At 44.7% G+C, this 15867-nt stretch overlaps 1 protein-coding gene across 3 annotated transcripts in view; it reads left to right on the plus strand.

Moving 5' to 3' along the window:
• Positions 1–15867, plus strand: part of Nhej1 (non-homologous end joining factor 1) — a 98721-nt gene extending 82854 nt beyond the window's left edge. Inside the window, exons 6-8 of one of the 3 annotated variants that reach the window (XM_004864558.4) lie at positions 574–691; positions 1277–1395; positions 1876–2391. In XM_004864558.4, the coding sequence (XP_004864615.1) occupies positions 574–691; positions 1277–1395; positions 1876–1950 (312 nt within the window). In that variant the 3' untranslated portion in view covers positions 1951–2391. Of the gene's footprint in view, positions 1–573; positions 692–1276; positions 1396–1875; positions 2392–13271 lie in introns of those variants that run through there. The other 2 variants (XM_087206041.1, XM_087206042.1) reach the window with 2 other exon arrangements.

The raw sequence follows: 15867 nt of genomic DNA on the forward strand, positions 1-15867 counted from the left end.
TGGGGAAATATCACCCCATTGAGGGTACATTGATCATATAGTAAAGCACAATAGAATTACAGTAGACAGGAAGACCTCAGAATCTTTGTCAACCTTCTTTCCCATCTGTGGAAGTTTAGGAGTAAAATTAGTTAAAATAGTAATCTGTACAGCTCAGGGACAACGTAGGGACAATAGCTTTTCTAAAACAGGCCTCTGAAACCACATCTATTTGGAAGAAAGAACCTAGAGATCTTAGAACATTCATGGGAAAACATAAGGGACTTAAGGATTGGAGGATATAGAAGCACACATTTGGAGTTGCGGTTCAGAGGCTTTCCAAGAGGTCTTTTTTTTTTGGTACCGGGGATTGAACTTGGGACCTTGCGCTTGTGAGGCAGGCGCTGGAACCACTGAGCTAAACCCCCGGCCCTCCAAGAGGTCTTTATGGTGGTCCTAGCAGGCTTCACAGTGAAGTTAACTACTTTTAGGTAAATTTGTTTAGGGTTGATGCCAGTTCTGCCAGTGAGATATAAGATCCCTTTTCTCTGGCCAGACAGTATAACCAATGACAGTATCTCCTCTCCTTTGTAGAAACTACCAGAGGCATGCGATGTCAGTGATGGAAGGCCCTTTGTCATGAATCTGCAGAGTCTGTATGTGGCAGTCACCAAACAGGAGCTCCAAGTGAGACAGAAGCGTCAAGGGGCTGGTGAGGAACTCCAGACATACCTGATCTGCCTGGGGTTAATACCTGTGTTTGTGCTGTCCTATATGGTAGTTCTAGCCACATGAGGCTATTTAAATTTAAATTAATACAAAATAATTTCATTCTAAAATTAGAAATCCATTTCCTCATATACTGTAGTCACATTTCAAGGGCTTTGTAGCCATATGTGGCTAGTGGCTACCAAGATGGTCAGTGAAGACACAGGATACTTCTCTTATTCCAGAAGTTCTTCTAGATGGCACTGGCCTAGGGGACCCCAATGACTAGCTTCCTTGAGTAGGGAGGACGGATGCCCGGCGGAAAAACCCATCTCCCTACTGAGAGGCATTTGGGACCATGTAGAGAGGCTCTTTGAGTCAAAGGATCTCTCTGCTGAGAGCTGGCCTGAGGTATCTGGACAGAAACAAGGCTTTCTTAATATCAGTTCAAAGTGGGGTTTGTGGCTGCTTCTGTCTGTTCATTTATTAGTACTGCGCTCTGGCCTGTATCTGAATGCCTGGTAAATGCTAATGTCTTCCTGGTAAGAAGACATTTCTCATAGTCTTCTCTTGACCTTTTCCATCTCAGGAGATCCTCAGACCTCAAGCAGTGCCTCCCCTGGAGGAACTGATGGCCAACTTCTGAGCCAGCCAGAACAACCAGTCTCCTCAGAAGCATCCTCCTCAGCGCCTGAGAAAGAGCCCACTGTGAGTCACGAGCAGCTTCCTGGACAGTGTGCTGAGCATGGGAGGAGTCAGCACCTATAATCCCCCAGCCAGTGGTCCCTGAAGTTGCTGCTCAGTTGACACTGCCTCAGCAATACTGACAGATATTTGTGAACAAAAACTTCCAAATTTGGGGGGTCCCGGTCTTTCATATATTATTTGGTTGCTGTCTCCTCTCTGCCATTCTTATACTGAATGATGAACCTTGAGTCCCTTTTCATCTTATCCCAGTTTCAGTGAAGGCCTGTGAGGTTGTTCCTTAGGGGAGAAGGCACATGTATGTGCATCTCTTGTTTTGGAGTCTTACATCAAACTTACTCCCTGACATAAACTTCAAAACATCTGTGTCAGATACTTCATGACCTCATCCTAGCCAAGAGCCTGAGAGGAAGAAAGTTCCTTCCCTACTGTTAAGTGGGTCCATTTCAAAGCCTCTGTTAACTTGGGTTCCTTTTTTCCTAGGGCACTGCAGGCCTCATGCAGAGACCTCAGCTGTCAAAGGCCAAGAGGAAGAAGCCGAGGGGGCTCTTCAGCTAGCCTGTCATGGTCTCAGCTTCTGGGATAGACCAGGAGAATAGCTTCCAAGCATCACTGGGAAAGGAGCTCCATGGCAGAGTGTGCCTCAGACAGACTTACAGTCAGAGGCCACTGTCGGGCAAGAGGACAAAGTTCGTGTTGACAGGCCACCTGAATGGGACTGTTAACCAAAGGAAGCCTGGTTCAAGCCCACTGGGCACTGGTCTTCCCTGATTGAGTGGCAGCTAGTCTCTGGGAGTCCCATACTTTTCTCTCTTTTGGTGGAGGTTCTTCAGACCCAGGACCCTACCTTGGACTTTGGTATATATAGCCAATCTGCCAAGAGTACAACATGCTTAGGAAACCTTGTCTACCTTTCTCCAGACTCCCTAGTCAGTCCCAGACCCTTCTCAGAGACCTGCTTCTCTCTTGGCATAGAATAAAATCACTTCCAGTCCCCTGCTTTTGAGATTATTTATCTGTGGAACTCATTACCACCTCATCTCATTGAGTCCTGTTGTTTTCCCTGGGTGAAGTCTGAGCCCATGCTCCAGTCCTTCAGGCTCTCCTTAGGCTTCTCTGCTGTGGCATGAGCCACAGCTTCAGAAACTTTGATCTCAAGAACTCCTCCATGGTGGCACAAGACAGACTACTGCTCTTTTTTGCCAAACTCGGGTGTGTTTTCCGTTTGCTTCAAGGCATAGACAACAGGGTGGTTATAGTCTGGGATCAAAATGACAAAGAGCTTTGAGCATTAGGGCCAAGGTAGATTTCCTTGGGTGGCAGAAAAAGGAATTTGACTTTCTCATTTTCTACTCCACTTCAGATAATGTAGGAAGTAGAACTAGGGTGACAGGGAACAGGAAATGACCCCTTGAGTTCCTGGGACACAGAGTTGGCCTACAGAACTAAATATTCGTGCCTAGCAGGAAAAAAGAAAAGGGCAGAATTAGAGATGGTCACCTCTTGGGCACACCAGAACTGTCATAGTCCCTCAGTCTCTGCCAGATCTTCCTCTGTAGTAAGACCATCAAAAACTTTATCTTGGAAGGATCAGAATGTAAATAGAACCCAGGTATTCACTGGGAACTGGTAGGTAGAGGAAGGAGTCAGGAGCAGAATGCAGAGAATGTTTCCAGTGTGTTTGCTTTTTGTGGCCTCCTCGTCACTGTGTCCTCCCTAGCTGGGTCTGGTGTTTCTGAACTGATGTCAGGCCACAGGGAGAGGACCATCCAAGAAATAACAAAATACTGATTGTTATGATTAGAACAACAGTATCTGGACGCAGTACCACACCTCTAATCCCAGCTACTTGGGAGGCTGAGGCAGAAAGATGGCAAAAAGGGCAGCCTGGGCAACTTGGTGAGACCCTGTCTCAAAAATTTTAACAAAAAGGGGCTGAAGGTGTAGCTCAGTGGGAGAGGCTTGCCTACAATGCATGTGGCCCTGGATTCAATCTCCAGCATTGAAAGGAGGAGGGAAAGGGAGGGATGGGAAAATAAGAAAAACACCACCAAAAATAGAACAACAGTAATAAACCACTCTGGTTAATGAACAATTCGTATCAGGTAGCCTATCTAATAAGTGCCTAATATTGAATCCCACAGCATTGTCTGAGGAAGCTACTGTTAGCCCACTAAGAAATCGTCCAGGTGTTCGAGTGACTTATCAAAGGTCACTCAGCCAGTAAGTGACAGCCAGAATTTGAACCCAGACAAAGGACTTGTGAAAAGCATGATTGTATACATTATCAAACAGTTGGATTCTCTTCTAATCTTCCATGGCACCCACCTTTATCCCATGATCCTGGCTCCTCTCAGTAGCTGTTCTCCTCCCTGAGGGCTCTTCCAGGCAGGAATCCTCCAGGACTCTAGGGCTCACTGCCTTGCCTTTTCCTGCCAGAGGACACTGCCAGGGCTCATCCCTGGTACTGCTGACCTCTTTTTACCTGCAGAGCACAGTGTCCTGGCTGCATCTGGTGAGAGTGACTGTCATCAAGGAGAAGTGGGAACTGTGTGAAAACAGTCCACTGGCTGGCACCCTTTGTCCTTCACTTTCTTTTTGGCAGAATTTAGATAGCCAGATTTCAAGCTACACACCATGGGACCACATAGAAAACACAAAAGCTTCCCCATCAAGCTTGAAGAAAGTGGAGTTCTTTGGGTAACCTTTCCACCCCCAGAGCCTAGCCTCAAGCAGGAATTTTTCATCAGAAACTAGGGGCCTGTGGATCCTCTAAAACGATAAGGAAAATCCTAACAGCATAACTTTGTTCATGTTCTCATAAGATTGTGTGACTTTTTCTAAAGATTAATAATAAACTGGGTGTAGTAGCACATGCCTGTAATTCCAGCACTTTGGGAGGCTGAGGCAGGAAGATTGCAAATTCAAGCCCAGCCTAGGCAACTTAAGTGACTTAGCTGAGACCATCTTAAAATAATAAATACAAAAAAGGACTGGGGACATAGCTGGGTTTGAAGGCCCTGGGTTCAATCCCTAGTACTGGGTGGTGTGTGGGGGGGTGAGGGTATTAAGTAAGACTATAACTAGTAACCTTCCTGTCCTCTGCTGCCTGTATCCCCAAGGTTGCTCCCTCTGTGGGGTATCGCTTAAATACATCCTAGGGAAATATCTCCGCCAGAGGCCCTGCCTCAGGCATTCTTGCCCTGAAGCCTTCACCCCAAAGCTAGGGGTGGTGGTTCAGAATCATTCATCCCAAGGCAACTCCAGGGAAATCCCCGCTTTGACAATTTGGCCTAACCAGGCTGTATTCCAGCCCTGCTCCCTGGCTTGGGCCCCTCCCGGAGGCCCCCAGCCTAGCCCAACCCCCACTCCACATGCCATAAAAGGGTCGAATTCTCGTGGCTGCTCCATAAATTTTATTCCGTAAATATTAGTTTTCCCTGTGTTTAATAAAGCAGTGGCCCACCTCCCCGCCTACCCACCCGCTCCCCGGGGCCGGGGCTGGGGCCAGGGCTGGCTGGTGGGAGAAGGGACTCTTTCAATTGCTTTGGAGTATTTTTAGAAAAAAAAATATAAGGTGGTTTACACGAGCAAGCCAGCAAACCAGGAGCAGGACTTGGGACCTCGAGGAAGTCCCTGCAGTAATTTAACCAAAAAGTAGAGAAATAGCGCCACCTAGGTTGCAAGGCCTACTTGGCCTTGCTGGTTGGTCCCCTAGCAGTCAGCTGAGATGGGGCAGCCAGCTGGGACCATGGCTCTTTGCTGGGAGAGAAATCCTCACCTCCGAACTCCAGTTGGGTAGCACCTTCTTATCTCATGCCTTACAGGATGCTTTTCCAGCAGTGCTTAAAAGCAGAGCCCAAGTTGGGTTGTGGAAAATCCCTCCAGAGCCATTCGTTTCCCCTGTCACCAGTGTCCCTGATCAAGGCATACACGGACTTCAAGGTGCTGGCTCTGGAATTCCTAGAGCATTCAGTGGCGAGGACAGGTCTGTGCTCCTGTGCTCTGGACTGGCAGTCGAGCTTGGTCGGACCAAGATCCTTCCAAGGCTGCTGCAGGGCATGGACAGCGGGCCTGGGGACAGGAGAAATGCACCCCACCCCCCGCCCCCTCAGCCCTACTGCTTCTTGTTTTTATCCTGGGGTAATGTGGACTCCTTTCTTTGCTGTTCTTTTAAATCTCCCATTTCCAAACCATTTCCCTAGCCCAGGCCTCTTGGGAGACACACAGGAGCCCCTTTGGGTGATGTGAGAAGCTGTACCTCTCTAGTCCTGGATTTGCTTCCATTGCTGATTTTGTCACCAGGGTCAGTTTCTTCCTTCCATCTGTTTTGCCCCTCGTTATCTACTTACAAAACAAGGAAGATCTGCTCCAAAGAGTATAAGGCAAACCTGAATCCTCCATAACAACCCTCCTGAGCTTACCTTATCTGTTTTCTTACTTTTTGACATTGTGCTATTAACGTAGTCTCTGTTAATAGATACACTTCCTCTGTGTTTTTTTGTTTTCTTCCTTTCATGAGGTTATACTCCATGAAAAGAGGGTCAGTTTTTAACCCTAAATTAGAAAATGTCACCACTGTGATAACAATTTTATGTGACCTCAAATATGTTTTTCTAAGCTTTGCCCTGGAGAAATTTGTGCTTTAATTTTCCTGAAGAAACTTTCAAAACGAGTGACATACTACAAGGAAGCCATCAAACAGCTCAAGAACGGTGATTGCGGGGCCGGGGATTTAGCTCAGTGGTTTCGCTGCCTGCTGCGCAAGCACAAGAACCCGAGTTCCATCCCGGTACTAAAAAAAAAAAGAACAGTGGTTGTTAACCCCTGTTACCAACATCCATAAGTGCATGGGCTGGCAAAGTATAATGGACTATCCTAGGCCCTTAGATATGCACAGGAGGAGGGAGCCCAGATGTTGGGGGGTCACTAGTAGCTGTGACTCTCAGGAAGCCCCTACTGCATTCTCTTGTCCAGGGCTCCTTGTTGCTCTAGATCCCCTCCTTGTTCTCCTAGCCAGGTCCCCTGAAGACCCCATCCCGAGAGGAAGCATCCAGCATGGGAAGGGTACTGGTAGCTTGTCTGTGTGAGGGACAGGGTCTGTGGGGAACCCCTCTCTATTTCAGAAGCTGGGAGGCCATCTGTCCTTTCATCTCAGAACATTTGGTGGAATGTTTTTTCATCTTTTGAGACTCTATGGTGGTCCTTTTGCATCCCCTTAGTTCTGAGCTCGCATTTCTCTACCCTGGCACATGGATGCCATTATGTAGAACCAGAGTATGCTAGTAAATGCTCAATTGCTCTCTTGAGCTGGTAAGTCCCACCTCCTGTTTTTCTATCTGGAGCCCAACAGATCTTTTGCCACCTTCCACACCCTTGGACCCCTTTGAATGAGCGCTGGCCTCTGGGCACTCAACTCTCATAGATTCCTGACAATCTGGACCAGCCTACCAGGGGAACCCGGAAGAGGCATTGAAAGAACTCCAGGGTGTGGGGAGCACACTGCCATTGACTCACCTGGGAAGATTGTGCCAGGATTACTTGTCCTGCTGGGCCAAGGGCCAGTAGTTAAAGGAGCATACAATGCTACACTCTTCCTTCTCGGACTTTGGGGCCCAAACAGCTGTGAGGCTGGAAGTGGGGAGTCGGGCTTGGGGCTGCTGGGAGTCCCTTCTGAAATCTGGGTGTTCTGCTTACTTTTTCATATTGGCAGCTGGAAGGGGAAGCCCATCCCAGCTCAGCATTGTTGTCTAACATGGTTAATCAGATCCTATAATCCTGCTGTGGAAATATTGGGCCTCACTCAAAACAATAGAGACTGAGAATATTGTGGTTAAATTTCAACCAACTGCCTCCCTGGCCTGTTTGCCTAACCCCTACCCCCCTCTCCCGGGCCAGAGTCCTTCCAGCTTTATGGACCCCTGATAGGATCGACGACCGGTCTGAAATCGGTGACAGGCAAGGGGAGAATGGAGTGAGGGAAGGACAGTCCTCTTGACTGGCCCTCCATTCTGTCTTTTCCCTCCCTCCCCAGGCCTTGAAGGGTGAACTGAGGGTGGTAAGAGGAGCTGGAGCTGGTAGGAAACCCCACAGGTGTAGATCTTTAGTCAAGAATAATGGGTGGTAAAGAAGTCCCTTATTCAAGACAGAAAAAGACCACTGCCTGTGAGGAGAGATTGCCAGTTTCATTTATTATTGCTGTCTGGTGCTTCTGGGGCAAAAAGCAATACCAGTTGTCCTCTGTCACACATGGGAGGAATGGGAAGGCACTGAACGGGAGTAGAGCTGGTCATAAAGATTTTCTCTTTTATTGGTAACCCAATGTAACAGCAATATTAGTACTAACACTGTGATGGTATGTGAAGGTGATGCTGAGACTCAACTTGAGTGGTTTTCTGCTGCTGCTGCTCATTGTGTTACTCTCTTTAATAGGTATTATTTAATGTGGACATTGTGAATAATTAGAATAGCAGGACAAAAGGAGTAGCTAATTTAAGAATACACTGTGCAATTTTGAATCAACAAATAAAAGGTGTAGTGTCTGGATTGTGTGAAAGGGGACCTATAATGTGGTGATGTGTTCATCAGGAGACAGAGAAGGTTCTTGCAGACATTGGGCGTCCCACATGTTGCAGTGGCCATTGTTGAGTTTGTACCTTGCTATCATGCATCCCAGAGGCTCCAGGCACAGGTTGCAGCCACACTGCTTTTGGAGGTGTCACCGTCAATGAGGTGAAGTGCAGTGAGGCCCCAGCTACAGCCCTGTGGACTATTGAACGGTCAAAGTGCATGTATATTTTTAGGATTTGAAGAATGAAAATAGAAGAATGGTGCCAAGTGAAACTGTATCAACCTGGTCATATAGGATCGGGGTGGAACAACAGCAGAGAGCCCTTGGGGATGTTTCTCACTGAGGGTGATGGTCCAAGGATGGCATGGTGCCTGTGGGACCAGTGACCAAAGCCACTGTGAAGCAAAGACTGCATGGTGGAACTGGGCTTCCCACCAGAGGACATCTGGGAGGCAGTTCCTGTGAGTGAGAATCTGAGATGGATGCATACTTCTGGGTGGGATTCCCAAAAATATCAACAATCATCAACTGAAGCAGGTAGAGAAGCTGATGCCAAAATGATCTTAAGATGATGGAAAGCATTTCAACACTTGCATAAGAACTAATGGGAAGAATTCGATACAAGAAAGATCCCCATGGATCCTCTAGAGAACTGGGCTGTATTCCTCACCAGGAAGTGGGATGAGAGAAGCTACGTTGGTTGTAAGTCTTATGTTCATAGACTTGAATTGCAAATTGGAAAATCTAACTGGAAAACATTCCAGATCACTACAAAGAAATTCAAAGGAATGCCATAGGTTTGTGATTGTGGGCAAGGCATTGGGAATAGATAGAAAAGCCTATATTCAACAAGAAACAAGAATAATTAAACATGCATTAACTCAAATTATATATTGAGTGCTTATTTGCTAACATCCTCACCACCCGGGACATTGTGTTGCTTTCTATATTACCATAAAGACATACTCCTTGCTTCCAACAAGTCTACAATCCACAGTTGATATTTAATGAATGGATTTTTCCTCCCAAATTTCTTTCAAGTGTATGAAACAGAAAATAAGAGTTTATAGCCAAGTGTGGCGGTACACACCTGCAATTCCAGTACTCTGAGAGCCTAAGGCAGAAGAATCACAAAGTTAAGCCCAGCCTGGGAAAGTTAGCAAATTTAGCAACTTTGTGAGAACATATTTCAAAATAAAAATATAAAGCCCTGGGAATATAGCTCAGTGTGAAGACCCTGGGTTCAATCACCAGTACCACCAATATGCACACTCGCATGTACTAGAGAAAAAGAGAGGAGAGAGAAAGAGAGAGAGGGAGAGAAAATATGACATTTTTGGGAGCCAATATTGGGAATTGAACCTAGCCTTCCCAAACTGAGCTCAACCTTTTTTGTTTTCTTTTTTAAATTTTTTTTATTTTTTTTGAGACAATGTCTCACTAAGTCACTAAATTGCCTAGGCTGAGTTCAAACTTGTGATCCTCCTGCCTCAGCCTTCCACAGTGCTGGGATTATAGGCATGTGCCACCATGCCCAGCACTACCTCTCTCTGTTTCTCTCTGTCTCTGACTCTCTCTGTCTTTGTCTCTCTCTCTCTGTCTCTCTCTCATTTTAAAGAATCCTATGTACGAGCACTATTTTGTTACCTGCATTTATTGAACTATGTTGTGCTCATTCATATTTACATGTCTCTTTAAATGATACATAAATCTCTTTAAAGAGTAGATTATCTTCAACCCAAGCTTTAGAAATAGTGTGGAATATACTCTCATGATCAGAAAGTAGAAAGTCAAGTTCACTCACCCATTTCCCCCTTAACTTTGTCTTCTTCGATCACAATCATTTCTTTACTCTTTATCTCTACCTGCCAAGCACGTCATGGCCCTACACTGTTCTGTCTGCCAGGATGTTCTTCCCCTTCATATCCGCTGGGGTGAAGCCTCCACCTCTGGCACATCTTTGCTGAAATTGCGCTTCTCGGTGATACATGAAGCACTCCATGCAAAGGAGCAAGCTGCCTGCTGCCCTTCCTTCCCTACAAGCTGCCTCTAGGCCTTTCGCCTTTTCTATGTGTTTTGCTCATAGTTCTCCCTTATTCCCTTCTAGCTTTTTTTTTTTTGGTACCAGGGATTGAACTCAGGTCCTTGCGCTTGCGCAGCAGGCAACAAAACCACTGAGCTAAATCCCTGGCCTGCTTCTAATTTATTATATATTTTACTAATTTTTATATTTTTAATTGTCTGTCTCCCCAGTGACTCCCCTCTAGAATGAGTCAGGGATTTTTGTTTTTGGTTTTCTTTTCTTTTTTTAATTTTCTTTTTTATTTTTTGTCCTCTCTCATCCCAAGCACCTGGAACAAAGTCTGGCATTTCACAGATGCTCAGATATTTTTTGTTGAATGAATAAATCAAGAAATAGAGCCAGGCATGGTGGTGCATCCCTATAATCCCAGCATTTGGGAGGCTGAGGCAGGAGGATTGCCAGAAGTTCAAGGCCAGCCTGGGCTACAGAATGAGTTCAAGGCCAGCCTGAATTATATAGCGAGACTTTGACTTAAAAACAACAAATAATTTTTAAAAAGAAGGAAAGAAAGAAAAGAAGAAAAGAAATATTAACATACTCCCACACATATCTCTTTTTCTATCAGCAGTATCTTAGGCAGATTTAGTTATAAATCTGACTGATCTGTGGATATAAGCCAATACACTATCATCTTTTCCTTTGGTTGGTTTTGCTTGGGGCAATCTGTTGTAGGGTGGGAATGGGGTTAGTACTATTTTGTTGGGATGAACTTGTTATTTTGTAGAAACTAAGAATATACATTATTAAAAATAAGTGATTAGCCAGGTATGGTGGCACACATCTGTAATCCTAGCAGTCTGGGAACCTGAGGCAGAAAGATTGCAAGTTCAAGCCTAGCCTGGGGAACTTAGCAAGTTAGGGACTAGGTTTCAAACTAAAAAAATAGAAAAAAAAATAACTAAGGATATAGCTCCATGCAAAGGCCCTGAGATCAATCCCCAGTAATATACAACACACACACACACACACACACACACACACACACACACACAAAGCAAGTGACTGTATACTTTTTGGGCTCTTTAGCTTTTGATCCCCAGCATACATAGGGTGCCATCTCTACTAGGAGGGACTTGGTGACAGCATGGGTGGACTCATACAAATCCAGTTTCAGAAAGCTAACAGTTGATTCACTTGGGTATTAAAGGAATAATAGTCACCTCCTTCTTATTCAACATTCATTGAACTATTTTCCAAGATTTTCCATTAAGCAAATAGTTACTTCCCCAATAGAGCCACTGGGGTGGAAATAAAGTCCATTAATAAACATGTTATAATTTGTATACAGAATACACTTATATGTATATCTTTCTCTCTGCAAATGTCTGTCTGTAAGATAAGAGTTTCCCACCATTTTTAGCTTCTAACGCGGGCAAACACTCCTCTGTAACTAATTCTGTTGCCTTTCTCTACCTTTTCAAAGTCATCAAAGCAAGGTCTTTAATGCCTGACTCTCTCTGAAGTGCCTTGTAATGAGCTTATTGTTTGGGAAAGGTAACTTGACATTCCCATTTCTGATCAATAGCTAGCTTTCAAACCATTGTTAGTTTTGAGTGGCTTTAATTGGATCTCTAACTGTGTTCTGGACTGAACTGAGGCTTAAAAGACAAGCCTGCTTCCATATTGGCCAAATTTGTTGGAGTTGCTAACCTCTTCAAAAAATCAACAACAGAAGTCAAAGTGATCCAACCAGGTGGGGAAATGGTGAGAGCCTGAGCATTTAAAAACCCAACAAAGTAACAACTCTTTCAGGGAAAAAAGCAAATCACCTAGATTTTGAAGAGAAAATGATTGACTTGCACAGAGGTCAGCAACCCAGCATACTTGCACTAGGAATCACTCACCAAGAAACTGTGTCATTGTGGAACCACACACTCCTGAAATCCAACTCCTTACTACCTCATGTGCAAGCTCTGAGCTTTGCACCATTTTACAGATGATTTCTGCACTTGTAAAATTAAGTGAAAGGCATCAACTTTGGAAGGACCGTGTGAAGGTTTGTGAAATGGCCCTTGTGTCCCCCTTTATGAGGCCACCTCACCTGGCTCTTCATCCTACAAGGGCTGTCATCTTGCCTTGTCCCACACCTCATTCTTTGAGAATCCTCCTCATTCTTTGTCATTCTTTGCAGTCATTTCTTTCCCTCTTTCAAAACTGTTTTCATCCAGGAGCTTTCTAACCCCAGGCTAATCTTTTCTCAATTCCCTATTCTCATCTTATCTATTTATCTACTCTTTCTGTACCACTCTTATGAGTGGTGTTTGTGGCCATGTAATTCCCTTTCATTTAATGACTCATCTGTAAGGTTAAATAGTAAATTCCTTAAGGACAATAACTGCATCTTCTACTTTGCTTATGACATTCTCTTTCCCTCTGTGCTATTATAGTACCTTGTCAAGGAAGGTGCTCCTGAATAGAAAGACAAGGGGCCTCCTAGTCACCCCTGCTGGTTGGGGGTGCACACACCTGAACATCTGGATGTATGCCCTGTAGACAGGTAATAGAAATCAGGGATCATTCCCACCCCTGGTGAACCCAGCAGAGGATAAAAGTGACTTATCCATAACACTGGTACTTGGTAGTTTGTATTTTTTGCCCTCTCCACAACCCTATGAGATAGGTGATTCTATTTTCATTTTACAGATGAGAAAACTGAAATTCAAAGAGGTCATGTGATTGCCTAAAATCCCACAAGTAGAAGGTAGCAAAGATAGTGTTCAGGTACAGGTCTGCCACCTCCAGGTCTAGTGCTGTTTCTACTGACTTAGGGCTGGTGCACTGAGTCACTGGAGGGCATTTGACCAACTGCATTCCTGAAACTTGTCGAGTTGTGGCTCAGCACCCTTGGGCTAAGAGATAGATCCATCTGGCCAAGTGACGGGATTAGGGGAAAAAAGACTACCTGGCATAGAAGTATGGATCTATGCAATATGTTTGTGTATGTGAATATATACATGTGTACTCACACACATTAGTATATCAGTTATCTTTTTGTTTTTACTATCTCAGTTATATACTATAAGTACACTCCATTTGTACTGTAGTGTTAAATTTGGAGTGATTAAAAATACTAACATGGTAGTTGGTCCACTGAACACATTTAAATCATCAGGTCCTATTGTGTATTTTTCTTCTTTTACAACCTATTTTTCCAACTTTCACTTTTGTAATCAAAGATGAATTATACTCTGAAGGAAATGACTTTTCTTTGTCTTTTTTAAATAGAGTTCGTGGAAGAGATCTAAAGGCGAGAGAAGAAAGTGGTTTCACCAACAGACTCGGGACTCAGCTATGAGGTGCCTTGATGATCTCTGTCACTGCCGCTCACTCCTGATGACAGGGTCAGGAGACGACCCTGGGCCACTGGTGCCTCTAGAGTGGCTCAATTCAATCCCAGTTTTACTGCTGGCAGAGCCTGGCTGTGATCAGAAGAGTCAGGTTTTGCTAAGTCTAAGGGACTGGCCCTGTTCAAAAGCCACCCTACTCCTATCAAGAGGCTAGGAACACAGGCAGCCAAAGCTCGTAGGCCCTGACTTGGATGAGTGCTGGTGGTCAGTGCTGTAGAAGGAATAATGCTTCCAATCTCACCTTCCCTCCTCCCTTTTTCCACTGGTGAAGAGTGAACTGATGCTGATCTACACTTGAGATACAGATCTCAAAAGACTACTGTGTTTTAAGAAAAAGAGGATTGGTTTGGAGTATAAAAAGCTAAGTGGAACGTGCAGTTATTGTCCTCAAAGAATTTGTTTAACCTTCAGCTGAACCATTAAAATAAAAGGCAATTACAAGCCCACAAACACCACTCATAAACAAGTACAGAAGAGTAGATAAGTAGATAAGATGGATTTGATCTAGGAGAATATGGAATTAGGACACGATTTGCCTGGAGTTTTGGGTGTTGGACTATAGGCAAAGTAACTTTACTTCTAGAGCTTGGAAGTGTAGATTTGTAAAAGGAGAATAATAATTGCCTGGCAAGGGGCTGGAGATGTAATTTGGTGGTAGAGCTTAGCATGTGTGAGGCCCTGGGCTCAGTCCCCGTCACACACACAAACACACACACACACACACACACACAACAGTGCACACAGAGGGTAATTGTAGAGATGTACTAGTGGGTAAAGCACCTGGCACATGACTTGGTACTTCCAAGCTGCCATGTGTTTCTTCCAGTGCACACCTCAGACATTGCTCTGAAATGATCAACCTGGTAGAGAGGATCTATGTGAAGCCCAGGCTCAGCCATCAAGGCGGCACTCTGCAGTAGCACACCTGATGCCCTGTTTAGCCACACTGCATGCTATGGTTTACATCTAGATGTTCCCCCAAAGCCTCATGTGCTCCTGGGGTGGGGTCGGGGGATGATTGGATCCTGGGCTTGTGATACTCTTCAGTAGTGGTACTCTTTAGTCCATTGATGATTTATAGCTAAATGTCATGTTGGAAGGTGGAGTTTGGTACAAGAAGGGGGTCCCTGGAGTCCCGGCCTGGAAGAGTTTTTCTCCCTCACCTGCTCCTCCCTTAACTCTCTCTGCTTCCCCACTGCCATGCCCTGAGCTGCTTCTCCTCTGCCATGCCCTGCTACCATGTTGCCCTGCTACCATGTTGCTCTGCCTTGGAGCCAGCCAGTGGAGCGAAACTTCTACAAAATGTGAGCCAAAAGAAACTTTTCCTCATTTAAGTTGTGTGTGTCAGGTGTTGTGTCTCAGCCATGCAGAAAGTGACTAACACATTGTGTATATAATTCTTATTTGACATCAGATATTTACAGATTTGTTTCAGAAGGATAAGAATCGCAGTTTAAGAGAGCAGAAATAAGAGGACAAATGGCAAAACTATAAATTAGAATCTCTGAGAGAATCTTAAAGAAATGGTCTTTCACTTGGAGAAAAGAAGATTGAAGGTGAATTCCAAAACCATGCTTGGGGGATACTAAGCAGAACAATGGCCCTAATCTCTAAGGCCAGAAAAAGAGGGAAAGAGTTTGCATTAGGGAGAGAAGAAGAAGAACAATTGGATTGAAGGCCAAACTTCTCTGGAAAATTATTATTAAAACTGAGATAGATGGCCTCAGAAGCCTATGGGGGTTTCTTTTTGGAGCTCCATCAAAACAGAGAGCCTGTTTGGTCTGGGAGGTATGGACCTGTCAAGTACTGGGCCACAGAAATCAAAGGGGAGCAGGGGAAAGGGCATGAGAATAATGCAAGGGTGATCCTCCAACCCTGGAAATGACAAGTTAAAGCACTTGGAACAATATCAAGGGAAAGCAACATTCATCGATGACTAGGAAACATAGAACATGAATGCTGATGTAAGAAAAGACATGGTGTGTGTGTGGGAGGGGTGGCGGGTAGCTTAGGGGAAGCAAGGAGGCTATCCACTCACTTTCCGAGTTATAGGTAGCACTCCACTCCTGATGGAGTCATTTGAAATCTCCTTCTGCTCTCAGTTTCTTTTTCTATAATATCAAGGGCTTGGATTTTGCATTCCTTCCAATTCTGAATTGGCATCCACAAAACAGATCCAAAAAATGTGAGTAGATCTATGAAAAACTACCTTAGCCCACAACCTCAGGGGCGCTGGAGGGATGAGACCTGGATGGAGAAAAGGGTCAATGTCTCTGCCTTGGTTCCAGGGAGACCCATGCCTGTTCCCTAGAACTTGAATACCCTTTCTAAAATATGGATAATAGTTTATTTGGCTGTTGTGAGCTTAAGTTAGCTAACACAAGCAGAGCACAGTATAATAATATCTAATAGCTCCCATGTCCTAGGCTCATAAGAACAAATAAAATGCATTAATCCTGGAATAATAAGAATTT

This window comes from Heterocephalus glaber, unplaced genomic scaffold, assembly GCF_053883595.1.
Source record: "Heterocephalus glaber isolate CG9 unplaced genomic scaffold, H.glaber_assembly_v1.0 deba00000621, whole genome shotgun sequence".
In the NCBI taxonomy this organism is placed as follows: Eukaryota; Metazoa; Chordata; class Mammalia; order Rodentia; family Bathyergidae; genus Heterocephalus; species Heterocephalus glaber.